The 24,691-nt window shown below is 61.8% G+C and overlaps 7 protein-coding genes across 7 annotated transcripts; 5 read left to right on the top strand and 2 right to left on the bottom strand.

The window, feature by feature from the left end:
• Positions 1-355: 355 nt before the first annotated feature.
• On the top strand, positions 356-2,182 carry VTJ83DRAFT_824 (uncharacterized protein; the record flags this gene model as incomplete). The annotated part of the gene is made up of 5 exons (XM_071014510.1): positions 356-358; positions 427-870; positions 948-1,135; positions 1,217-2,027; positions 2,093-2,182. 5 exons carry the CDS (start codon positions 356-358, stop codon positions 2,180-2,182), a joined length of 1,536 nt encoding a protein of 511 aa, XP_070870177.1.
• Positions 2,183-3,434: 1,252 nt separating this feature from the next.
• VTJ83DRAFT_823 (uncharacterized protein) lies at positions 3,435-5,845 on the top strand (the record flags this gene model as incomplete). Its single annotated transcript, XM_071014509.1, has 5 exons — positions 3,435-3,754; positions 3,835-4,411; positions 4,480-5,184; positions 5,258-5,465; positions 5,544-5,845. 5 exons carry the CDS (start codon positions 3,435-3,437, stop codon positions 5,843-5,845), a joined length of 2,112 nt encoding a protein of 703 aa, XP_070870176.1.
• A 728-nt stretch (positions 5,846-6,573) lies between these two features.
• Positions 6,574-11,033, top strand: VTJ83DRAFT_822 (uncharacterized protein; the record flags this gene model as incomplete). Its single annotated transcript, XM_071014508.1, has 2 exons — positions 6,574-10,439; positions 10,520-11,033. The coding sequence occupies 2 exons, from the start codon at positions 6,574-6,576 to the stop codon at positions 11,031-11,033; spliced, it is 4,380 nt and encodes a 1,459-aa protein (XP_070870175.1).
• Positions 11,034-12,636: 1,603 nt separating this feature from the next.
• Positions 12,637-14,534, bottom strand: VTJ83DRAFT_821 (uncharacterized protein; the record flags this gene model as incomplete). The annotated part of the gene is made up of 7 exons (XM_071014507.1): positions 12,637-12,665; positions 12,722-12,982; positions 13,048-13,247; positions 13,309-13,941; positions 14,014-14,034; positions 14,160-14,256; positions 14,504-14,534. The coding sequence occupies 7 exons, from the start codon at positions 14,532-14,534 to the stop codon at positions 12,637-12,639; spliced, it is 1,272 nt and encodes a 423-aa protein (XP_070870174.1).
• A 3,043-nt stretch (positions 14,535-17,577) lies between these two features.
• VTJ83DRAFT_820 (uncharacterized protein) lies at positions 17,578-19,030 on the top strand (the record flags this gene model as incomplete). Its single annotated transcript, XM_071014506.1, has 2 exons — positions 17,578-18,372; positions 18,440-19,030. The coding sequence occupies 2 exons, from the start codon at positions 17,578-17,580 to the stop codon at positions 19,028-19,030; spliced, it is 1,386 nt and encodes a 461-aa protein (XP_070870173.1).
• A 1,654-nt stretch (positions 19,031-20,684) lies between these two features.
• On the bottom strand, positions 20,685-21,705 carry VTJ83DRAFT_819 (uncharacterized protein; the record flags this gene model as incomplete). Its single annotated transcript, XM_071014504.1, has 2 exons — positions 20,685-21,107; positions 21,208-21,705. 2 exons carry the CDS (start codon positions 21,703-21,705, stop codon positions 20,685-20,687), a joined length of 921 nt encoding a protein of 306 aa, XP_070870172.1.
• Positions 21,706-23,787: 2,082 nt separating this feature from the next.
• On the top strand, positions 23,788-24,597 carry VTJ83DRAFT_818 (uncharacterized protein; the record flags this gene model as incomplete). The annotated part of the gene is made up of 3 exons (XM_071014503.1): positions 23,788-23,808; positions 23,932-24,387; positions 24,478-24,597. The coding sequence occupies 3 exons, from the start codon at positions 23,788-23,790 to the stop codon at positions 24,595-24,597; spliced, it is 597 nt and encodes a 198-aa protein (XP_070870171.1).
• Positions 24,598-24,691: the final 94 nt, after the last annotated feature.

Raw genomic sequence — 24,691 nt, 5'->3', positions numbered from 1 at the left:
CGGGGGTCGAACGCTGGACGGAAACAAACGCGTCTCTCAAAGAAGCGATGGTCGCATTTGGAAAGAATGCGCTGCGCTGCTTGCATCCTGCTCCAGGCTGCAGGAGATGCATGGCGAGCTGTGGTGGCACGTGCACGCTGGACGGGAGCACTGCCAGACAGCTGTCGGCCCCACCTTCCCCCCTCGGCAGCAGCCCGCCAGAAGCCAGGTCAACCACTGTGCCAGCTCCCCAAGGAACGGCGCCAGTTTGGGACAGCAACACCCGATCAGGAGTTGAGGGCCACGATCTCGCACACCATCTCCAAGCCCGGAACTGCTCCCCCTCCCCCCGAACTCCTGAACCAACCCGGCCAAGATGGTATGCCACCCTAGCGCGGCCCTATGGTTTCCGGCATTGGACATGCTGACGCGAGCTCCCCTTCCCAGGTTGTCCTGGCCGCCTCCATCTGCACCCGCGGCGGCAAGGCCGTCCTCGCGCGGGCATTCCACGACATCAAGCGGTCCCGCATCGAAGCCCTCCTCGCAGCGTTCCCCAAGGCCGCCAGCACAAACGCCCAGCACACGACCATCGAGCAGGACAACGTCCGCTTCGTGTACCAGCCGCTGGACGAGCTGTACATGGTGCTTATCACCAACAAGCAGTCCAACATCCTCCAGGACATCGACACGCTGCACCTGTTTGCCCAGGTTGTCACCAGCAGCTGCAAGACGCTGGACGAGCGCGAGATCCTCCGCAATGCCTTTGAGCTCATCAGCGCTTTCGACGAGATCGTCACCCTCGGGTACCGCGAGAACCTGACCGTCAGCCAGATCAAGACCTTCCTGGAGATGGAGAGCCACGAGGAGCGGATCCAGGAGATCATCGCCCGGGTATGTCGCAGAGGCGCTGCCGGAAAGCCGTCGGGAAGCGAGCGCTCTGTTGCTAACCGCAGGCCGCGCCGTCATAGAACAAAGAGCTGGAGGCCACCGAGGAGCGCAAGCGCAAGGCCAAGCAGCTCGAGATGCAACGGAAGGAGACCGGGAGGAGAGCGGCCGGGATCCCGCGCACGCCCGTCTACCCCACGTACACGCCGCCGGTCCGCCCGGCCGTTACCGAGACGTACGACACCTACGAGGCGGAGAAGAACAAGTCCAAGTATGCAATCTCCGCGGCGTTTTGTGTCGGCGACGGAAGGGGGGGATGGAACGCATGGCTGACGCGCACACGCACGCACAGGTTCGCGGCGCCCAAGACCAAGGGCATGCAGCTGGGCAAGAAGTCCAAGACGACCGATATCTTTGAGCGCGTAAAAACGGAGCTGGGTCCGGTGGACGACACGCCGCTCGTACCCACCGCCGCGCACTCGACCGCCGCCGAGCCGGCCTCTGCCCCGCGGGCATCGACCTCGATGGACCGCGATGCGATCCACGTTACGGTCAACGAGGCCATCACGGCCAAGATGTCGCGGGACGGCGGGCTCAACGCCTTCTCGGTGTCGGGCGACCTGTCGCTGCGCGTGTCGGACCCGTCGCTCACCCGGATCAAGCTGAACCTGACGGCCAACCCGACGCACGGCGCGCAGTTCCGGACGCATCCCAACGTGGACAAGAACGCCTTCAACAGCGCCAAGGCGATCCAGATGGCGAACCTGGCGCGCGGCTTCCCCGTCAACCAAGGCGTGGGCGTCCTGCGGTGGCGCGCGGCTCCCAAGACGGACGACACGAGCATCCTGCCCATCACCTTCACCGTCTGGGTCAACCGGGGGTCCGATGGCAACTGCATGCTGACGGTCGAGTACGAGCTCACCGGCGGCGACACTCTCAACGACGTCAGCGTCGTCGTGCCGTTCTCGAGCGGCGAGCCGTCCGTCTCTAGCTTCGACGCCACCTACGAGGTGTCGGGCGACAGCTTGGAGTGGTCGATCGGCACCGTCAGCGACGAGAACCCCAGCGGGTCGTTTGAGTTTGAGGCGCCGTCGTCGGACGAGAACGAGTTCTTCCCCATGCACGTGCGCTTCACCAAGACGACGCCGTTTGTGGACGTTGATGTAAGTGTTTGCTGCCCCAGGGAGGGGTGCGCTGCAGGATATGCCGGCTGACAGTCCATCCGCAGGTCCAATCGGTCGAGCTCGTCGAAATGAACGAGGAGGTCACCTTCACCAAGGAGATCAAGTCGGTTGCTGATAACTATCTAATCGAGTAGACGGGCGCGCGATGGGGATGGCTGGTTTGCGGGGAGGCGGCATGATTCAAGACGGCCCAGGAAAAATCCTTGCCTTGTAGACGTGCTGATCCATGAATGACACGAGTGGCACCTATGGATACCCGATACCCCGTGGAGAATGAGTGAAGAAGGCATATGGAGACAGGATGTCAGCGTACTTGTACCACGAAGTGGGCGGTAGCGGCGCAACCTCCCTCGCAGCAAGACACCGCCTGCGATAGGGACACAGTGCGAATCTCGTCATACACGCACTTTACACTTTCACGCAACACAGCTTGCCCCCCCCCCATTCTGCTTTTCCATGTAAACAACGACAACGGACAGGGACAGTCATGGCACACGAGACCCCTTTCTCGTTCTTTGTGGTTTTCCACAGCACGTGAAACGCTTGACGGGGGTCTTTTCAGGTCATGCTTGTTCGAGCGTCGGTTACGGCGCCAACTTTTGCTGTTGGACATCACCATCCCGCCTTGCTCATCGCTTCGACGGTCCTCAACCTCAGCCCAAGCTCATCTCATCCCACTCAGCGCAGGTCCCTGACGAAACCGCCAACGCCACAACACCCCACCTAATACCGCAGCCATCCAGCCCGGAGGCGTTCTGTTGGATTCTGCGTCCTCCAAGGAGACCCCGATTTTACCAACACAACCAGGCCTCGGGTAACACCCTCCGATACAATGCCACCCCCCGACCCATCCTCCTCGTCTTCCTCTTCTCCGGCAACGCCCTCCCTCCCTACCCTCCCCCTCTACAGCACCCTCTCTCTCGCCTCCCCCGTCCCGCCCGGAACAGCAACGTCGCCGCTGCACATGCACGTGGCGTGCAACCCGGCCGCCGACCTCGTGGCCACCTGCGCGGAGGGAGGCGCGGCCGTGCACGTCTCCCGCGGCGGGAGCGCCGAGGGCGGCTCCGGGCCGGGCCCGGTGTGGAAGTATGCGGAGAGGGCGAGAGGGGCCTTTCGGGCGGGGGTCGGGCCGGGGCCGGGCCGGGAGGGATGGTGGTGGAGGGGGTTCGGTGGAGGTGGGATGGTGAGTTTCCCCGTCGCTTGTTTCGTTGCTCTCCCCCCCCCCCCCCATTCTTGCCACTCTTTTTGTTTGTTTGTTGCTTTTTGTTGTGTAGAATTGTTGATGGAGCGAATGAATGATGAGGGTAGGGGGGGTGTTGGTGGTGATGGTGATGATGGTGGTGGTGGTGGCTGGAATCAACCCCGGGAATACCAGGCTGACGGGACATGGCAGGAGAGCACCTTGCCGTTGCGTGGAACGATGGCGTGGTGAGGGTGCTGGGACTGGAAGGAGGGAAGCCGGTGCATCAGATCCGCGTTTCCGAGGGCGGCGACGGGGGCAAGATCGTCTTCATGTCCTGGACGAGGCATATCACCGGAGCCAAGAGCTCGCCAGTGACCCAAGACGGCCGCGAGAAGAAGAGGTTGGTGCTGGACGGGGAAAGGAGCGGAGATGGGGCGGTCGACTTGCCGCGCGAGCTGGTGTTTCTCGAGATTGACACGGCGCTGCCAAAGCTGCCTCCCCTGGCCGCGGCGGGGATGTCCGGGTGAGTGACCTCTACGGCGGGCGTAGCTCGGCATGGGAACAAGAAATAATAATAAAAAAAAAAAAGGCTGACGTGGACAGAGATGACTCCTATCTATTCGCCTCGACCGCCTCCATGGATGCTGTCTTTCGCCCGTGCAGGGCCGAAGATGCGGACAATGTCCATGTCATGATCGCGGGGACGGCGGGGGGCGGCATCCATCTCAGCATCTACGACGCCTTTGCGCTCGGCACCTTGCAGCGCTCGCCGGCGCTCACGGCCAACCTCCAGCTCTGCGGGCACAGCTCACGTCCCGAGTCGTCCACCCACATGCTCCTGCTACGCCCGCCACCAAGCGACGACGCCGCGGCCTTGTATCTCGCGCCGCTGCACCTCGGGTTCCTCAGCCACTCGCCCGCCGACTTGGCCTTGTTGACCAACAGGGCCACGGTGCTGCTGAACCTGGTGCGGTACCTGACCCTGACCCATTCGCAGATGGTCGCCGAATGGCAGTCGACGAGAGAGCTCCCGGGCCGGTTCATGGGCAGCCTCACAGAGGACCTGAAAAAGACAAACTACGAGGTCCTCACGGTCACGCAGGCGCTGTATCACGCGGTGGCCACGGGGCACCTCTTCCCGGCCGTGCAGGAATGGCTTGTCGATGTTATCGGGGATCGCGTGAGTACCTCACGGTTCGGCCGCCGAGGGGGGTGGTTGGGCCCCTTTGTGCTGACGTGCTTCTGCAGGGCTACAAGCGCTGGGAACGCGCTGTGGTGGCGGGGCTGACGAGCCTCCGCAGCCTGGTTCACCAAAGCTTCCTGCCGGCGCTGGAGCGGTGCGGCGTGGTGCTCAGCCGGCTGCTCGGCATCGCTCGGTTCCACGGCCCCGAGGCCGGCGTCGGGTTCGACGAGGCCCAGATCGCCAAGCTCCTCGACATCGTGGCTTGCTTGACCATGGTGGGACACAAGGTGCTGACGACGGTGATGGACGAGCTCGAGCACTTCCACGCCTTTGCCGCGTGGCTTCGGCTCGAGATCGATAGGCAGTCGTCGTCGGCCAGCGAGGAGCTGACCGAGAAGGAGGCCACCATGGACACGTCCAAGGTCCTGACATACATGCAGCATTTTATGGTCGACAGCCCGCTCGCCGTCTTTTTTGCCGACGTTTCCAAGGAGGACTACGCCAAAGACCAGGGATTTGTCGCCCCCGGCATGACTCTCCTGGAGCTTCTTGACGAGCAGCTCCGGGAGCACGAGGCGGGACGGCCCTCCATGAAGGTGCTGCCGAGGGTCGCCTTTTTGCTCAACTACCTGTCCACCAAGTCGGCCGCTGTTTCGAGGGGGATCGCGGACGCGGCGAAGCAACGAGTCAAGCTTGGCCCAGCAGCGGAGCTGTCGGTGGGGATGAAGATATGGAAGCACAGCATCTGGATGGGCCGGACCGGGAAGCAGGTATGGCCGTCTTTGCGCGGAACGCGTTGCTTTGGCTCCCTCGCAACGCGGCCGAATGCTGAACATGCTACAGGACCCAACATCAACGGTGTTCACGGCGATGACTCCGGAGGACGACAAGGGCAAGATTTTCCTCTTCCGGTCCCTGGTTCCCCTGGGCGAGAGCCTCCCAAGCGAGCCTCCAACCACGGCATGCGGGCTGGGGCTGCCCGACGGGGTCTCCATCGTGGACCTGGAATTTCTCGACGACGAATCGCTGTTGGTGCTGTGCGGTCAGAAAGGTTCGGCGCCGCCCCTAGACAACCACCGACAGCGAGCGCACCGCTCCTGTGCTCTTCCCGCTTGCTAACGCCGTCCAGAGGAACCCAAATCAGCCCTCTTGCGCATCGCATACCAGGCCCCCGCCATGCCCTACCACGGCTACACGGCCGGACAGCGCCCCGAGGTGGTGCTGCTCGACGGGAGCGGCAGCGACGGGGTGAGCGCCTGCGTTGCTTTCTCGGACATGGCTGGGTTTACGCCCTTGGAGATGGAGGTCCAGAGGGCGAGCGGCAGGAGGGGCGATGTTCCGGCCAGGGTCTGTCTCCTCGGACGAGACAGGACCGTTTACAAAACGTACACGGTGCCCGAGAGCAAAGGACCGGCCGTCCTGCCGGGTTGACCGGGTGGAGGAGGGACCCGGGCCCAGGGGAAATGGTAGTTATAGTAGAGGTGCAATAGCTGCATGCATAACTATAACTAGTTATAGCACAACGGGCCGCTCGTGTAACATACCGTACCTTCAGTTACACATAACCACCACAAAACCACACCATAATACAAGGCGTTACGTTTCGATACGGGCGCGCTCCACCAAAAGGGGAACGCCCCGCCCCCCCCCCTGCGCCCGGCAAATGAAACGCCCCGACGTCATCATTGCAACAACAACCACAACCAACAACCGCCATCTCCCACAGAGCTGCCGCATCCCCATCTCTCATCTGGCCTCGCTCATCCGTCCAACAAAACCAACGGGGAACAAGCTGCCTTTGTGCCATCAAGGTGTTTATCCCTCCATCCCCTCACTGCTTGGAAAGTGCGGGTTGTATTTCGTCGGGTTCCCTCGATGACAATCGCAACGATGACGAGGTGACCGAAGCTTGGATAACGTCCCTGGTTTGCTGCCGTTGATCCCAGCTCGCCTCCGGGGGTTGCGATCTTGATCTCTCTCGTCGATCCAGCCGCCGTCCCCGAGAAACCTGCCCTCCGCTCTCCCGCGGCGACGGCGTATCCTGCAAGATACGAGCGCCGCAGGACCCCGAGGACCACCAGCCGATTATCCGAGTGCCCGAGCCCGCCGCCCGCCGCCCGCCGCCCGCCGGCCTCAGGGCCCGATCACCGCCATCCGCCATGAACGAGCCGACCGTCCAGCCCGGGGCCGTGCCGCCGGCTCCGCCGCCCGCCTCCTTCTCCCGTGCCGGCAGCACCTTCATCCCCGTGGCCCTCACCGAGGCTGCCCTCGACTCGCCCACCTTCCGAGCTACGGCGGCGCACTTCGCCGACCAGCTCGACATCATCGAACGCTGGCTCGACAACTATGCCCGCTGCACCGCCAAGCTCATGCACGATGTGGTCGCTCTCGAAGACTTCGTCTCTCAACACCTGGCCCGCATGTCGCCGCCGGCCAACACGTCGCCTGCCGAATCGCCCATTCTCGATGTCGACCACACCCTCCCGGCCCTCCGCCGCGCCGGCGACGTCGCCCGCGACTGGTGGGGAGGCATCCTGGCCGCCGTGCGCCGCCTCGAGCCCGCCGCCATCGAGCCCATCCGCCAGTTCGTCAACGTCGACCTCAGAGCCTTCCGCGAGACGCGCCGCGCCCTCGACACCGCCCAAAAGGCCTTTGACACCGCCCTCGCCCGCTACGCCGGCCAGAGCAAGACCAAGGAGCCCAGCGCCTTGCGCGAGGATGCCTTTGCCGTCTTCGAAACCCGCCGGGCCTACCTCAAGGCCAGCCTCGACTACTGCCAGGCGGCTCCCCAGCTGCGCTCCTCGCTCGACCGCCTGCTCGTCACGATATGCGCCGACTTGGTGCGGGAGATGCGCCAGTCCGGGCCTGCCGCTGCCGGCTTCTCGCAGGGCGTGCCGGCCCCGGCCGACGACATCGAGCGCATCCGCGGCTGGGCCAAGGAGATGGAAATGACCGAGAGCGTCTTCCGGCGCGAGCTGCAGGCCGTCCGCCAGGGGATCAGCGACAGCGCCCTCGCCGCGTGCAAGCCGTCGCGCGACATTGAGGACTACAGCGTGTCGACCGTCCCCTTCCTGGGATCCAAAGGCCCCTTGAGCATGCAGCAGCGCAGCCAGGGCGGCCAGGCGGACGCCGAAGCCGTCGTCTCGGAGAAGCAGGGCTGGCTGTTCGTACGGGTCTTTTCGGGGAAGCCGGCACGCCCCACCTGGGTGCGCCGCTGGTACTACTGCCGCGATGGCATCTTTGGGTTCCTGGTGCAGGGCCCGCAGGGGGTGGTGCAGGGCGACGAGATCGGCGTGCTGCTGTGCAGCGCGCGCCCGGCGGTCCAGGAGGAGCGTCGTTTTTGCTTCGAGATCAAGACAAAGACGCAAACCATTCTGCTCCAAGCCGAAACGCAGGCCCAGCTGATCGAGTGGCTCGAGGTCTTCGAGGTGGCCAAGAAGAAGGCGATCGAGGCCAGCATGGGCCGCGATCCTTCCTCGCCGGCGGCCGGCGCCGACCCGGCCTTTTCCGTGACCGCCCCCTCCATCCCCGAGTTCTCCGCCAAGGCCACCCTCGACAGCCTCGACGAGTCTGTCGGCGCCGACAAGCAGGCGTCGCTCCCGGTTCCCAGCCAAGATCCGACCCTGGGGCGTGCGAGCTTCGACACCCCGCCGCGGCGGGCCCTGACGGCTCACCTTAGCCGCGAAGAGGGCGAGTCGAGCCGCGAGCATGCCGCCCGCATCATGCACAAGCTGGACCTGCACCGCAAGTCGACCTTTGCGGGCTTGTCCGACGTGGCCGCCTCCCCCGTGACGCCGGGGCAGATGGCCGCGGGAGGATACGGGCAAGCCGCCGGCGCCTCCTCTCCGCTGGCAGCACACGCCCCCGCATCCGCCCTGCGCGGGCCGGGGTCTCTCCTCGACCGCCACCCGGGGAGCCTGGCGCCCGTGACGCTGGCGAGGCCGCCCATGGTGACCAGCCTTAGCAAGACGGCCGTCCTGGCGAGCGCCAACGCCGGCGCCGGCGCCACCGCCGCCCGTGCTCTGCCGAGCGCCGCGACGGCAAACATTTGGGGAAGCAACTCCTACGCGTCCGTCTACATGCCGGCCTTCCCCACCTCGCCGTTGCCCACGCCCAAGCCCGACGTGGCCGACCCGTTCGCCGCCGCCGCCGCCGCCGTGCCGCCGCCGCCGCGCACGCCGGGCATCGAGAAGCCATCCTCGGCGCTCTCGGCCATGTCGCACCGCAAGACGGTGAGCGTCGATGCCGGCACCAAGGCCCGTGAGCAGGCGCCGGCAGCGAAACCGTTCCCGCCGAACTACCCGCCGGAGCTGCGCGCTCAATACGCGCAGTTCCGCCTCTACTTCCCGACGGCTCCCGCCGATGACCTGCCCGTGCTGGTGTTCAACGCGGCGTGGTCCAGCACCGCCCCGGACGGCAGGGAGGCCACCATGGCCGGCAGCGGCCGCATCTTCGTGACGCCGGATCGAATGTACTTTTACGGGCACACGATGGGCTTGATGGTGGCGTACGCCATCAATCTGGACAGCATCACGGAGCTGACGGCGGCCCCGGGGCGCGATTGCGACTTTATCTTCCTGCATCTCAACCGTGACATGCCCGACATTGCCTACTCGCGCATCACCATCAAGGTCTTCCTGGAGGACTTTGTGCTGCTCCAGGCCCGCCTGACCTTGTTGGTGGACGACCTGCAGGCGGCCGAGCCCATGGAGCCGGCCGAGATCATCTCGGCGCTGGCTGCCCTCTCCAAGGAGCGCGAGGGCGAGGACGACGACGACGACGACGAGGACAAGCACAGCCGCAGCGCCGATAGCTGGGACGAGATGTCAACCGGCACGCCCGTCGACGGCAGCACGCACTCGGGCGGCCGGCTGCTCCACCGCCGCGTGCACCTGGCGCCGCATGCCAAGCTCCGGCCGTCGCCGCATCCCAGCGCCGGCGGCGGCGGGGCGCGGGCGGCGCTGCACCACCCTCGCAAGTTCCAGCTGCCGAAGCACCCCGTGACGTACGAGCCGCCCGACATGGGCCCGGCCGTGGCGGAGCGGCACTTTGAGATCAGCGCCAAGTCGTGCTTCCACGTCGTGTTTGGCGACCGCAGCTTCATCTTCCCTCGCCTCTACTTTGAGCGCGGCGCCAAGGACATCAGCCAAGGGCCCTGGGAGCTGCAAGACCACGGCCTCATGCGGCGGCAGTTCCGCTTCCGCGTCACCTACTCGGACATGCTCGGCCGCCAGCGCCCGGGAGACGTGGCCGACTGGCAGACCATCGAGGTCTTCAAGGACCACATGACGTACGTGGTATCGCACGTCAAGACGCCCTGGCATCTGCCGCACTCGGACTCGTTCAAGGTCGTCACCAAGATCGTCATCACCCACCTGGCAAAGTCCAAGTGCAAGCTGGCCGTCTACACCAAGGCCGACTGGTCGGCGGGGGCCAAGGGCAAGAAGCCCGCGGCGCCCAGCACCGCCTTGTTCACCAAGAACATGGTTCAGCGCCAGGCTCTCAACGACGCCGCGCACGACGCCGAGGAGCTCGCCGAGGCCGCCACCGACTGCGTCCGCCGCCTGGGCCCCCACAGCCGCACGAAGCGCGCGATCCACGCGTACGGCAACATCGGCCAGCAGACCGAGCCGGTGCGGTTCCAGGCGGAGCCCTCGGACGCCGGCGCAGGCATCGTCCGCCGCCCGCGCACGCTGACCGACATGATGCTCGAGACGGGGCGGTCGTTCATGGAGAGCGCCATCACGAGCCTGATGATGTGGGCGTTTGCGGCGGTGAGGAAGCTGTTCCGCGCCGCGACGGCGAACCGCGTCATCTTGACGCTGCTGGCGGCCAGCGCGGCGTATAACCTGCTCGTCGTGTCGCAGGGGGCGGCGACGTGGTGGGTGGAGAGGAAGAGCGCCAGGTATATGCAGCGGCTGGGGGTTGGGCCGAACCTGATGATGGGACGGGCGGTGTATCTGAAGGACCTGGAGGAGCTGGTGGCGGCCGGGACGGTGGGCGGGGTGGAGGGGGAAAGTCCATGGTTTGTTGTTCCTCCCCCTGCTTCGCGTTCGTCATGCCCCGGACGAGTTTACTAACGATATCCCACCCTCCACGTATCAGCTATGCAAGCTTCCAAACCCTCCTCAACGCCACCGCCGCGTCCCTGGACGCACCCTACCAAGACCCCACCTCCCCCTACGGGCTTTCCTCCGATGCCGCCGCCTTCAGCTCCGAGCTCAGCAAGCGCGCGGCGAGGCGTCTAAGGCGCGTGCGCCAACGCATGGGCGCCTACCGCCACGACCTGCTCGTGGCGCTGCGCGTCGTCAACTCGGTCGAGCGCCAGATGGTCCAGGCCGAGTGGGAGGGGTGGTTGGCCGCGGAGGTGAACAGGTGCGTGCTTGCTCGGGACCTGTTGGGTGGCCCCGGTGGTACCGGTGGTTCGGAGGAGGAGGAGGAGAAGCAGCAGCAGCAGCAGGTTCCTTTGCGTGCTGGGGAGGAGGAAACCGAGGGTGGCGAGAAGAAGAAGAGCAAGGCGCAGCTTGGGGAGCTGCGGGTGTGGTTCCAGGAATACTGCGACAGCTGTGCTGCCGAGGAGAGGAAAGTGATGGAGCAGAGGGGGTTGGTGGGCTTGTGAGCAACGGGGAGGATGGATGTGCGTGCCACCTTCACCAGCCGGTGAACGCGGGGTCGCGAGCCTGGGGTGCCGACCTGCTTGGATATGAAGGTGCTTTGTTTCTACCTGGGTTATACTCACTTAGACTGCTGGATGGGGATAGAGGAACCAGGGGTTGTCATGACGGTTGCATTTCGCGAGGGCTGCGTTGGCTGGGTGAGGGATCTGTTCTTCCCCGAACACCGACCGTTTATCAACCTGGAACTGCTACGTTCGTTCGGAGCTACTGGCTAGCAAGAAAGCTATAGAAACCTACTCTCCAACCAACACGGGGAGAAGCTGGATCATACCGTTGGACCTGACTCCATCATGCCTTGTCCAAGTTTTTCTTTCTCTCTCTCATCAATAGGCATTCAACCCAAGATATATACCCGCTGATGATGATCAGCTGTATCGAACCGATCCAACCAGCCCAACCCAGCAAGAATGTGGCAATAGTAAATTACGAAATCCCCTGCGGAGGAGAGAAGAGGATCCCGTACTCAAACAATACTGCCAGACAGCTTCGCTCTTGTCTAATACGCGTCGCCTCTTCCCCTAGGGGGGGAGGGAGGCGCTCCGCGCATCCCGCACTCAAGTCCAGCCGCTGGGCGCCGATGGCTGGACGAATCAGGCAGAAGACGAACGATGCAGAAGGCCAGATACGAACGATGCGATCGATGAGGGGGGGGGGGGGGTTTCGAGCTCCTTTCTGCCTTCTCGAGCTCCGTCTCTCAGACCAGGAGAAGGCTCGAGGGCGGCGGAACGGACAAGGAAGAGGGAGAGGAGAAAGACGGTAAACGAAGAGATGGGTTTCGATCGCGTTCAAGGACATTTACCCTTTACGACGCCGTCGAGAGCCATCGACAACGGCAACCCGAGGTTCGGTAAAAAAAAAACACACACGCAAAGCACGGAGAGAGAGAGAGGGATGCGAGAGCTGAAGCGCGGAACCAGAAATAAAGAATCTCAGGGGGGCCTAGGCGGCACCATCGAGACCCCGAGCGGCATACCACGCCGGCTGGGTTTCTGGGCGCGTGCGTTCAGACATCTCTTGAGCTTGTTTGGGTGGTTGTTGGTAAGGTCCAAGTTGGTTAAGGAAGAAAGTTGGCAGGAATTTTTTTTTTTGGCGTGGGTCAGGGTTGAAGACTGGAGGATAACTACGGCTAACAAGGGTTAGGGTTGGAGCTGGAGAGCTTCCTCTCCCCAACCGAGGGTCGGTCGATCACCACACAGAAGCCACTCGTTCGGCACTCGCAGAACAAAACGTCTAATGAACCGCATGTGTCTATGGTGTCCGAAACAAGACTTTCCTCCCTGTATCGGCCCTGCCTCTCTTACGTCCTTCTAGTCAGATGGTCCGCCGACGCCGTGGCCGGTTATTAGCTGGCCCAGCGATGCTCTCTATCGTCGGGTCTGTGCAAGCAAGCAAGCCGTCTCCCTCCCCCAAATCACCAAATGTATCGTGGGATCCCAGTTCCATATCGTTCGACAAAATCAGACAAACAAACGCCCTCTCCCAACTATCGAATCGAGCCGTGGTAAAATCCAAGCGCCGGTTGTTGCTAACCCCCGCAGAGCTCGCTCAGAGGTAAATCATGTCGTTGCGGGCCGCTTCGTGCGTGTCAGCGCTTGGGTCTCGAGCCCGCGAAAAGCGAGGTGGTACTTACGGCCAGTCCCGATCCACTTGACGGGCACGCCCGTGTACTCCTCCACAAACTTGACGTAGGCCTGCGCCTTCTCGGGCAGGTCCTCAAACTTCTTGACGGCGGTGGTTGTCGTCATCCAGCCCTCAAACTCCTTGTACACAACCTCGCACCGCTCGAGGTACGCAAGGTCGGCGGGGAAGTAGTCGAGCTCGTCGCCGGTCTCGGGGTCCTTGTAGGCAACGGCCACCTTGATGGCGGGGAACGTATCGAGAACGTCGAGCTCTGCAAGAGGCCCGGGGGTTAGCCGCCGTCGAGCATGCTGCTTTCTCATGGGCTTGTCCACCTACTCGTCAGGTTCCAGGCGGTGTAGTAGTTGACCGCCGCCGAGTACTTGAGCACGACGAGGTCGAGCCAGCCGCACCTGCGCTTCCTGCCGGTCGAGACGCCCCATTCCCGGCCGATTTCTTGCAGCTTTTGGCCCGCCTCGCCCGTGTCTTCCGTCTTGAAGATGCCCTCTCCTACCCTTGTCGTGTACGCCTTGGCGACGCTGTCCAGGGGGGGTCAGCAAAACCAACCTCGGGCATCCCGCCGGGAGGTGGCGCACTCACCCAATGATCTCCTTGATCTTCCTCGGGTTGACGGCAAGGCCGGTAATGACGCCGCCCAGGCCCGTGTTGCTGCTGGTGACGTAGGGATACGTGCCGTAGTCAATGTCGAGCATCAGGGCGTTGGCGCCCTCGATGAGGATCTCGGCGTCGCTCGCCTGGGCCTTGGACATGTAGTTGACGGCATCGACGACGAACTCGGGGAGCAGCTTGCGGTACTCGCGGAACCGGGCGATCTCCTCCTCGACGTCGTACTCGAGCAGGTCGCCGAAGCGCTTCTTGTAGCCGGCGGCGAGCTTGCGCAGCTTGGCCTCGAAGTGCTCCTGGTCAAAGATCTCGTGGACGCGGATGCCGTTGCGGGCGGCCTTGTTGGCGTACGAGGGGCCGATGCCGCGGCCCGTGGTGCCGATCTTCTTGCCGGCGAGCTCGCGCTCCTCCAGGCCGTCGACGCAGGCGTGCAGCTGGAGGTTGACCTGGGCGCGGTCGCTGACGAGGATGTTCTTGCGGGCGTGCGCCAGGCCCTTCTCCTCGAGGGCGGTGAGCTCCTTGAAAAAGGCCTGGACGTTGAAGACGACGCCGGAGCCGATCAGGTTGATGCAGTTGGGGTTGACGAGCCCCGAGGGCAGGAGGTGGAAGCTGGGTGTGAGACGGGAGTGTCAATAAGCGCGCGGCGCAACGGGGTGCGGACGGGAGAAAGAGGCCTCGTACTCGTAGGAGACGCCATTGGCACTGGAGGAACGGTCCGTTAGTCTCGAACGACAACACAAGCCAGCGTCAGGCGGCCGGGGGGGAGGGGGAAGAGGAGGAGGAGGACGACGACGACGACGACGACGATGGGGACGATAAGCACTTACATGACAGAGTGGCCCGCGTTATGGCCGCCGGCGGCGCGGGCGCAGACTTGCGACCGTTGGCAGAGGATGTCGCTGAGCTTCCCCTTGCCCTCGTCACCTGCAATGCGATGTACGCAACGGGTCAGTTATAAGACAACAACAACAACAGCAGCAGCAGCAGCGGCAGCGGCGGCAGCAGCAGCAAACCACAACAAGCAGCAGCAGCAGCAGCAGCAGCAGCAGCAGCAGCAACAACAACGACAACAACCACAAGACCAATGACAACCACGACCACAACCACAACCGCAACCGCAATCGGCAATGCCCTCGGGGGTACGGCACTCGGGAATCGCAAAGCAACTTACCCCACTGCGCACCCAGAATGATGGTCGTCATTGTTGACAAGACTCCAGCCAAAACGGGCAAACAACAAATCCCCAATTCTCACAAAAAAAAAATCTCTCCAGCGGACTGCTCGCGTGAGTTTACTGCGTAAAAGGAAACCGCGGTAGACTATTTTTTTTCTTCCTCGGAGTTGGTGGGGCCTTTTTGCCTCGACTTTTCCCTGACCTTTCCCTGAGTCACGTCAGGGGCAGAGGCAAAACGATGGCTTTCTGCAGAGGCGGTAATCTGGAATTGCCACACATGCAAACGCGGGGCAGACCAGGAATCTTTTTTTTTTGACGCGGGGCAGCCAAAGTACGTAAAAATGCCTCGGCCGGGTGAATGCAATTCCGCTCCTGTTAGGGACACAACCAAACAAGACCGCACGTTGGTCACCATCACCGCCCACGGCCCCTCAGGCTTCCTTCCCCCTTTGATCTTGCTGATGATCAGGAAATACCTAGGCAGTGACAGCCTCGAATGGCTGGGACCGCAACGAGGTAGGTACTACTACCTACACAGTAGACCACAGAGGCTTCAGAGCGGATTGCGCTTCGTAGCGTCTGCTCGGCTCGGATAGGCCAAATCTTTAGGTTGGAAATGACAAGACGCAACTGCTCTTGGCGCGGATCCCTTGGCGGGCACGTTGGATTGCCGAGAATCATCATGACAGCGAATCTCTGGCCCTCTTTTGACACCTTGCCGGTCCTCGCTTGTCTTCAAGCACCAGGGCCAGGCCCTCCTCTTTTCCTTCTTTTTCTCCTCATTTGCTCGTTTCCTGGTGGGGGTTTTCAACGTAAGGCTGATACTCCTGTTGTCGTGAGACGACTTGGCGCTAAGACCGTCGCTCTTTGACACGATCCGGAGCACTTCCGCACCATCATGGCTTCAGCTCATCGGATGAACCACGGGCAACAACATAACTACTTACCCATGTCTGCCCTACGGGCACACCCCGCACTTCTTTGACGGTGACGTAGCCGCATGCCGGTGGTTTTCTTTCCTACGACGGAGCGAGGGATGGGACGATGCTGGTCATTGGCCTTGAAACCGCCATGTTCCTGGTGCCTGAGAGCTCCATGCAGAGAACTCTCGGCGTCTGGGTGAGTTGGGGATGGCCTCAGGTGGCATACGCCTGGTAGGTCCCGGAGACGTCCCAGCACGCAAGCAGCCTCGGGGCATGGCTGGCCTACTTATACAAAGACGTGATGAAAGGAGAGACATAAGCTTCCGCCCCGGTCAATTCGTGACGCTACACAGCAGAGCGCGAAGCACTGGCCACCATCAACCTTCCGTTTCTGATCCATGAGTTGGGCTCTGAGCCAATCAGCATCAGCCAGCCGTTGGTGGCCTGCGGCCTGGCCAACCATCTCAGCGAGGTTGATGATGATAGGCTCGGGGGACGGGGGGTGGTGGTTGTGTTTGATGAACCCGGGCGGACCCGAACAAAGGTTTCTACCGCCGAGCATCCCAACACATCGCCTTTCTTCAGCAGACCTTGCTGGTCCGGAAAGGCCGGAGATCCATGATGGAGCTCAATGTCCTCCACCGAGTCCAGCCAGCCGCGGGCCTCAACAGGGAAGCGGGGTACACCTCACAATCACATGTCAAAGTTGGCAGTGATGATGATGATGATGGAAAGTGTTGAGAAGTGACATCACTGATGTGGAAGGTCTCATAGGAACGGGGTTGACCCGAGTTTTGTTGATGAACGGGGAACGGGCAAGCGGAACTTCGCGGCTGCCGTGCCCCGACATCGCGGTTCTAGCGCTGACGGCGGTTGTACATAGTGGGGTGTCCGGTGTGGTGTATGTACGCAGTAACTCGCTATTAGTGAATACGGCCCAGAAATCACCAAGGGACCAAGCGCCAAGGCATCGGCGCCGGGCCGTTGGGGAGGAGTGGACCCCGGGTTTTTGTTGAGTCAAGATCCTTGTCCAATCAGGGCTTCCGGAATCGTTAACACCTCTTCACCCCATGCCTCCGGGGACAAAAAAAAGCCTTTTTGTTTTCGATACATTAGTCTTGTTTCCCCTCTCTTCCTGGCTTGTATGGCTGTTTTCCACGGCCGAGGCATGTGACAGTGACACCGCCAAACGGGCGTTGAGGCGGGGAACATGGCCCTTGATCGCGGGACCGATCCTTGTCAAGCTCGCCGGGCACCTCGCGACGGCGGCGGCTCCGCCCGGCAGCCACACGGGACGGCGGTTCCACACTTTCCTCGGTCTGTCCTGGCGTCTTCTCCATCCGTATGTCGGTACCTGCAAGGCAGTCGTTGTATGGCAGCTGAGATGCTGTGTAAGGTATCGCCCATTCTGGTCACCTCGGGCCCATCGGCCTCTCAGGTTCCGCCCGCAGCGCGAAGACATCTCGGGCGGGCTGCTGTGTTGTTGGGACATGTTTGATCTACTTGAGGTGATCCTGCCCGGCCCGCCAATTCGGCCCCCCCAAGTCGGGCCCCCGCGGCCCCCGGACCCTGGTTCGGAGGTTGTGGGTTGTCGCGGGCCAGCGACCTAAGACATGCAAAGAGATGTGTGATACCTGCTGCGTCGTAGTCACGTAGTTGCGCCCAGGTACCGAAAGCATGCGTTGTGTGCATTCTTTGAGCCATGCATTCGGTCCGGGATTGGCTCAAGCAAGAGATGAAATAGGTTGCTGCCCCTTCCCCCCTTCTTGTTTCTCCTTCCTCTCCCCGTCCGTCTCTCTCCCTAGCTTCCTGCCGTCCAAGTCTCCCCTCTCCCCCCCCCCCCCCCCCGGGACCCTTACTTTCCTGCCTTTCCTGCCAGCATCCTCTTTGTCCCGGTATCAACCGGCCCAACGGCAGAAGAGGCAAGTCCACACCCATCCGCCACCCCCGGCCAGTGTGACGCGCCTGTCTGCATTTTTAAAGAAGTGGTCCCGAACCGGTGGGATCGGAGCTTCTCCAACATCCACGTAAAAGCGGCTCCCCCGCCCCCCCCGACCGCCACCACGATATTAGACCCCTCCCTTCTCCCGAGCATCATTCATCTCTCGACGGCCTCGCCATCTGTCTGTCCCGGAACCGTTGAGCACTATGAGTCCGCAAACCGACGCCAGGATGTGGGAGACAGCCACCTCGGCCTTGCTCCTCCCCAAGGCGGATATGTTCCGCCTCCCGCCCAACCCCAACTCGGGCTTCGTCCCGCCGCCGCCCCCGGGAAGCATGCCGTCGGCGCCGCCCATTCACATCCCGGACCACGTCTACTACGCCGCCCTCGACCCCCGGGTGCCCCTCACCATCGCCACCGTCTATGCTGTGACGGTCAAGCTCCTCAACCTCTACAACAAGTCGACCGGGAAGAAGCCGTGGGCCATCAGCAAGACGCGCCCCTTCCACTGGTTCGTCATTGCTCACAACATCTTCCTGGCCGTCTATTCGGCGTGGACCTTCGTGGGGATGTATGGCACCCTCAAGCGGAGCATTGTCAGCGCCCGCGGGCCCCAGGGGGTGGCCGGCTGGCTTGATTCGATGTGCCGCATCAACGGCCCCGCGGGCTTGGGCAACGCTGCCTTCTACAACGACGACCTCGACGCCTGGCAGACGTACTCGTCGGAGGAGGGCGTCCTGGACGCGGCGGGCGTCCCGAGCCGCTTCGCCCCGGGCCGCATGTGGAACGAGGGCCTGGCCTTTTACGGCTGGCTCTTCTACCTCAGCAAGTTCTACGAGGTGTTCGACACGCTCATCATCCTCGCCAAGGGCAAGCTCAGCTCCACCCTCCAGACGTACCACCACGCCGGCGCCATGCTGTGCATGTGGGCCGGCATTCGCTACATGTCGGTCCCCATCTGGCTCTTCGTCTTTGCCAACTCGTTCATCCACTCCCTCATGGTACGTTCCCCCTAGCGAAGCCCCGCGATGCCATGCCGGACCCGGCTGACCATGCTTCTCCCTGCAGTACACGTACTACACCCTGACGGCCTTCAAGATCCGCGTCCCGACGTCGATCAAGCGGACGCTTACGTCGATGCAAATTACGCAATTCATCGCCGGCGCCTCCGCCGCCACCGTCCACTCCTTCATCTACTACATCGTCCCCGTCATCAGCAGCTCCTCGACCGACGAGGAGACTGCTGCGACCGCCTCGAGCGCGGCTAACGGCACCTCGGTCCCCGCCGGATCCGCCGCTGGCCACCTCACCGTCGAGCGCCACGTCATGCCCTGCCTTACGTCGAGCGGCGAAACGTTTGCGGTGTGGCTTAACATCCTCTACCTGACCCCGCTCACGTACCTGTTCGTGTCTTTCTTCATTGAGAGCTACCTGCGTCGGAGTAACGCCGCCCAGGCTCCGGGGAAGAAGGCCGCCGCCGGCACCGCCGCCCGCCGCCTCAGCAACACCGTCCAGCTCGCTGAGAAGGCTGGCAGGGAGGCTGCTGGAAAGGTGGAGCGCGAGGTGTATGGTGAGAGCTCGGAGGAGGCCGTTGTTGTGGAGGAGGCCGTTCCCAGTGGAAAGCGGGTTAATGGCCGCACTCTGCGGAGCAGGAAGTAAAAGGGCTATGCCGGCGCATGTGGATCTGGTCGCGTCGATCCCTGAAACGCCAGGGCGGCGTGCATCATAGACTCTGGGGGAGAAATTCCAAGAAAAAAAAGGCGGGGGGCAACGAAGTCCCTGGGTGCAGGACATGTTCAACGTGTCAGGGCCTGGCATGGAAAACGAAAGGACGTTACAACAAAGGATTGGGCTGTGGAGGGATTTGGAAGCGCATACACAAAAGGGAGCACAGCGTTGTTCTTTGGGGGGTTCGGGGTTGGTCTCGGATGGTGTGTGAGCTTTCGATTGCATTGTTCCGTTTTTTATGTTTATGTACGGGTACCGGTAGCATTGTCATTGAACACGGGTATGGCAAAGGACGGTCGGATGGTCTTGGGAAAAAGGGAGACGGTGAGGTTTCATCAGGAAACAAAAGCAAGGAAATGGGACCTCAATACATCAACGTTTATGGTTACCCCTTCTCCTCAGTTCCCCCCTCTCTGGGGTTGAAGTTGGCTGTTGGTCCGGTAACGAGAGACTGGTCACGGCCAGCTGGTGTGACTGGAATGCGTCTAGATGAGCGAGCGCGGTAATTAGATTAGGAACTCAATCCTACGAGGTGGGGGGTGTCTGCATGAATGAAGTAAAGTGGCAGAGCACCTATAGTACATACCCGTGGGCAAGGGCAGACAGACATGCAGAGAAATTTGAGGTAATAGAGTGTCGGACAATATTTCTTCCCTTCCCCCCTTTAGAGGTGTGTTCTCTTTCACACCACCCAACACTCTATCCAACACATCCATCTCAGAAAGCACCGGGAAATGTTCGATGGCAACGTATCAAGCTGGTGCCTCGGTACGCGTGAAACATAGGTACTATTAGTCGGTTAGGTATCCATACAACTACCTCCATATCTTATCGTACATGAAGGCTTCAGGCACGTGCAGGTCCGTTCTTCGCATGTCGCCTCATAGCCAGCTTCCTTGCTCTCCCAAGCACAAGCATTATGGAAATGCAAAAACATACATTGCTCACTCCAGGCCTGACTACATCGAGGTGGCGTGATCCCACAACCTCCCCTCTTCTCATCGACGCCGTATTACTAATAACCCATTCCCTTGCAATCAATCCAAATCCTTTCTCCTCCCCTCTCTCCGTGGGCCATATGTCGTCCTTGACTCGTGTTCTGTATCCAAGGGTATATCCTCCAGCCTCCCAAATATCTTTCCATCCCTCCCATGCTGAAACGGTGCGCCGAACATTGAGAGAAACGATGCCTAGGAAACCGAAAGCGCGTCTACACAGTAACCAAGCAACCCTTATGCAACCTTGTTCCCCCTTCGCGCCCCGAGATGCGAAAAAAAAAAAAAAAACGCTGGACGAAAAGAAGAATGAAAATGAAGCAGAAAAACAGAAACGAAGAAAAGAAACCAGCAAGTCCGAAATCCGGTTCGCCGACACACCAACCAATTGACTAATCAGAAAAAAAAAAAGGATGACTGTGGCCATGTCTATGACATCACGCAGGTTTCAGTCAGTCCAACGGTCCGCCCCTCCCTCTCTCTCTCCATCGAGGCCCTGCGGAGAGGAGATCGTGGTGCCCCTCGACGACCTCGGTACGGCGTATTGGCAAGATTACATTGGCCGACAGCGCCTCTTAGCTATCGCCAGATTAAAAGGTGCTCCAGGTCCAGTCGCTCGGAACGCTGTGGGCCACCTCGGTGGCGGGGAGCGCGCGGCCATCAGGCCCCGTGACGGTGGGTGCGAGGGGGGTGGAGACGGGCGAAGAAGGGGTGTCGGCATTCGCAGGCTGCTGCTGTGTGAAGGGCCGCGAGCTCGCCGGGGCGTTCTGAACCGAGGACGCGCGGCCCAGCTTGAACTTGCGCCACTCCTTGAACTGGGCGTAGCAGTGGTCGCAGGCGCGGCTCGGGACGCCGCGCGGGTTGAAGTTGGCGTCCTGGTCGAGAGGCACCTCGAGGGCGCTGTGCTGGTCGCAGAAGATGTTGCCACACTTGCGGCAGTGGTGGCGACGCGTAAAGTAGCTAAAGGTACGCTTGCACGCGGCGTGATCGCACATGGTGGATTCATGATCGGGCTGCGGAAAGGCAGGGTGGGTTAGCGTCGTCGCCGGCGGACGAATGAGTGAGGCTGCCAGGCCGGGGGGAGGGGCGTGGCGTGCGGGCAGTGAAACATACCTTCCAGTGAGCGCGGGTGGGCGGGCCGGTTGGCGCCGGGAATTCGTCCAGGTCCCAGCTCGAAGCCAGCGATTTGGTCGTGTCGGCGGTCGAGCGTCTGCTGAGGCGGCCGAAGGGACCGAGGCTCATGAAGCTGCTGCTCGGCCGCGAGTGCACCGAAGCGGCATCCTCATCCTCGTCCTCGTCTTTTGGCCGCGGAGGGGGCTCCTTGGATGGGAACTGGGTCGGACGGAGCACCGCCGGCACATACAGGGGCTTGTTGTAGGGGGTGTAGGTCTTGGGGGCTGTTGGGGAGATGCTGCTCCCGGGGGTGGTGAAAGGCGAGATTGGCGAGCTGAGCTGGGATGACGTGGGGTAGGGTGCTGAGACGGGAGAGGGCTGGATCAGACCAGGCTGTCGCGGACGATATTGGTGTTGCGGTTGTGACGGCTGGGCGTTCGCGTAGAACAGGCTCTGATGCTCTCCCGGCGCTCGCGGCATTATGAAATCGGTCGCCATGAGGACGGTGAGGCGTCGTTAAGCTTTGGTGGATTGAATGTGATGCTGCTGCTGTTGCTGCGGCTGCTGATGATGATGATGATGCTGATCTGAGGATGCTGATGATGGCCACACCCAATGCGGTGCAGCGTGGCGATTGATAAGAAGTGACGGTGGGGGTCACAGGTACCGTACCGAGCAGACGATCGGTATGGCCTTGCTTTTTGTGTGTGGGTGTGTGTGTGTTTTACAAGACGGAGGCGCTATCCGAAAGGATAAATATAAATAGTGAGCGAGGACGACAGCTGTACACGTATGGAGCTAAGACGTCGAGCCAAGAAACAGGATTCCAGCAACGGCGTCGGTCAAGCGGAGGTGGCGAGAAAGCGTAGGCGTCGGGAATCGGTGATGAACTGAGTCGCGCCGGGGGACCTTGACACAATGCCTTGCTTGAGACAAGTGGGCGGAGGGTTTCTCCGGGATGGCCGTCAAAACCGAGTTGGTTTTGTGGGTTGTCAAAATGCACGGATGCACGGCTAGGCAAAGGTGAAAGATGACTAGGGTCCAAAATGAAAACCAAAGGGTGCTTGATCACTGGTGGTATCAAGCCTCGGACGGGGCAGCGTAAATGTACCGGGGCTCGAGGTGAGCTCGAGGGCAAGAGGGCGAAAGCATGAGCGGACGCAGCGGGCGGGCGTTATCTTTCTCTTTCTCTTATTAGGGGAGTGGGTCGGGATGCAGGCCGATTGGAACCGGGGACGTCGCATTTCTGGGTCCGGAGCTTAGCGCACTAAGATCTCGGCCGGCAGGGCGAACCTGGAAGGAGCGGTGGAACCCGGAGAACAGAAGAGGAGGCATGTAGTGAAAGCAACTCCGCTTCGTTCCTGACCTCCCTGGACCCTGCCTTCTGCTGCTCTGAACGGCAAGTGCTCGGGTGAGGCAAGGCCGGTAAATGCATCCTCGTCCTGACCGTCTCTTTCCCGAGCACGTGGACTGCCTGCGAAATGGAAGCTCTCGGGTTACCCAAGGCGGCTAGCACCTCAGCGAGACAAGAGACAAGTCGGAGCCATGGGGGACATGGGACATGGATTTTTCCAAAGATGACGCAGCCGAAGGACATCAGAAGCGTCGCATGGCATGCTCCGTGTCCGCCGGGGGTTGGGGTTTGGGGGTTTGGGGGGGGGGGGGGGAAGACGGGGGCGGAAAGGGAGAGCCAAGCGTGGGATGTCGGATGCGTGCTACGCTGTGCCCTGTCATTGTGCGAAGCGCCGTCGTACATACCCTGGGTGAATCCGAAATGTTCCTACTGTGGTAGAGGTGGGAGGCCGTTAGGTACGTTACCTGGCACTGTGCTTGGACCGCGCCAAGTCGAGCTCAGACGCATCGTCGGCGGCACAACGCAGTTTGCCTTACCAACTTTGCTGCTGGTGAGGCAGTTGGCACCGCATGTGGTCTGATGAGGGGAAGGGTGTTGCGTCCGGGCAATACAGGGCATCTTGCGTGGGTTGGAAGCGCACCGGAGGTTGATAGCTCTCGGAAATGCAAATAGAAGAAGGATCAAGCTATAGTATGTGCATGTACAAGTAACTACGTAGCGTTTCGCCTCTCTGGACTTGGCCATCGCTCTAAACGAGCCGCTCGGCGCGGGGGCATGATTCGGCCGCAGCCATTGGCGCTGACCTCCTGACCTGGTCTCCGCCACATGCACCGCCAATCCGCAAGCGTTGTCAGGCAGGCCGGCGCAACGCAAGCAACAACCTCGACTTCCCTGGCCAACCTACGTCTCGCTCCGGCCACTTTCGTCCTTTCATCACACGCTGCCGCACGACATCCATCTTTTCGACCGCCATCCGGACCGCAGCCGATCGCAGGCGTCCGACCCCCCCTCTTCCCGGCCCCCCATCGTCAAAGCCGCCCGACCCACATCCCCGAATCCCACCGCCGCGGCCCGCCCAGACCCATCTTGTTCCTCCGACCGCACGCCCCGTGCCACGTCCTTGCGCTCCGACGACGCATCCACTTTGCGTTCGATCCGAACATCGCCCTCGCTCCGACCCCGAGAATCCCTGCCCCGACCCTCGGACCAACTAGCCCGCCGCCACCATGAAGCTCTACTACGTCGGCGTACGTTCCACGTGTCCCCGGAACCTCAAAGAGGATGTGGTGAAGAGGAGGAGAAGAGGGGGGAGGGGGAAAGGGGAGGCGAGCCTTGCCGGCTAACAACGGACGCGTGCTGCTGCGTACCAGGTCCTCGACAACACCAAGAAGCCCGCCATCCAGCTGTGCGCGGCGCACGAGCTCAGCGACTTCTCGCGCTTCACCCGGAACGAATATGGCAACTTCATGACCATGATCAGCAAGACGGTAGCCGAGCGGACGACGCCGGGCCAGCGGCAGAGCGTGGAGGAGCAAGACTACGTTGTCCACTGCTACGCCCGGTCCGAGGGCGTCGCGGGCGTCGTCATCACCAAGGACTACCCGCACATTGCGGCGCACAGCGTGCTGTCCAAGCTCATGGACCAGTTCCTGTCCGAGGTGCCCCTCGACACCATCCGCGCCGCCCAGAAGGACGGCGACGTTGATTTCCCCGCCGTCAACCAGTACCTCAACGACTACCAGGACGCCAACCAGGCCAACAGCATCGCCAAGATCCAGCAGGAGCTGGACGAGACCAAGATCATCCTGCACAAGGCCATCGACAGCGTGCGTTGCGACCCTTCTTGTCCCTCTTGGGAAGTTCTTGGTGGCCGACGGGAGCGTGTGCTGACTTGATTTTCTCCTTGTTTGGAACAGGTTCTGCAACGCGGCGAGAAGCTCGACGACCTCGTGGCCAAGAGCTCCGACCTGAGCGCTCAGAGCAAGATGTTTTACAAGTCGGCCAAGAAGCAGAACTCGTGTTGCCTTGTCATGTAGACGCGGGCGGAGGGGTGTTTTGGAGACGAGAGAGAGAAAGAGAGAGGCGGGGATGGAAAGGAGCGTTGCCGGGTGATGCTGACCAGGATTGTCG

This window comes from Remersonia thermophila, chromosome 1 (genome assembly GCF_042764415.1).
Source record: "Remersonia thermophila strain ATCC 22073 chromosome 1, whole genome shotgun sequence".
In the NCBI taxonomy this organism is placed as follows: Eukaryota; Fungi; Ascomycota; class Sordariomycetes; order Sordariales; family Chaetomiaceae; genus Remersonia; species Remersonia thermophila.
The sequence above is the reverse complement of the archived record's forward strand: the minus strand, read 5'-3'. Positions and strand labels throughout refer to the sequence as shown.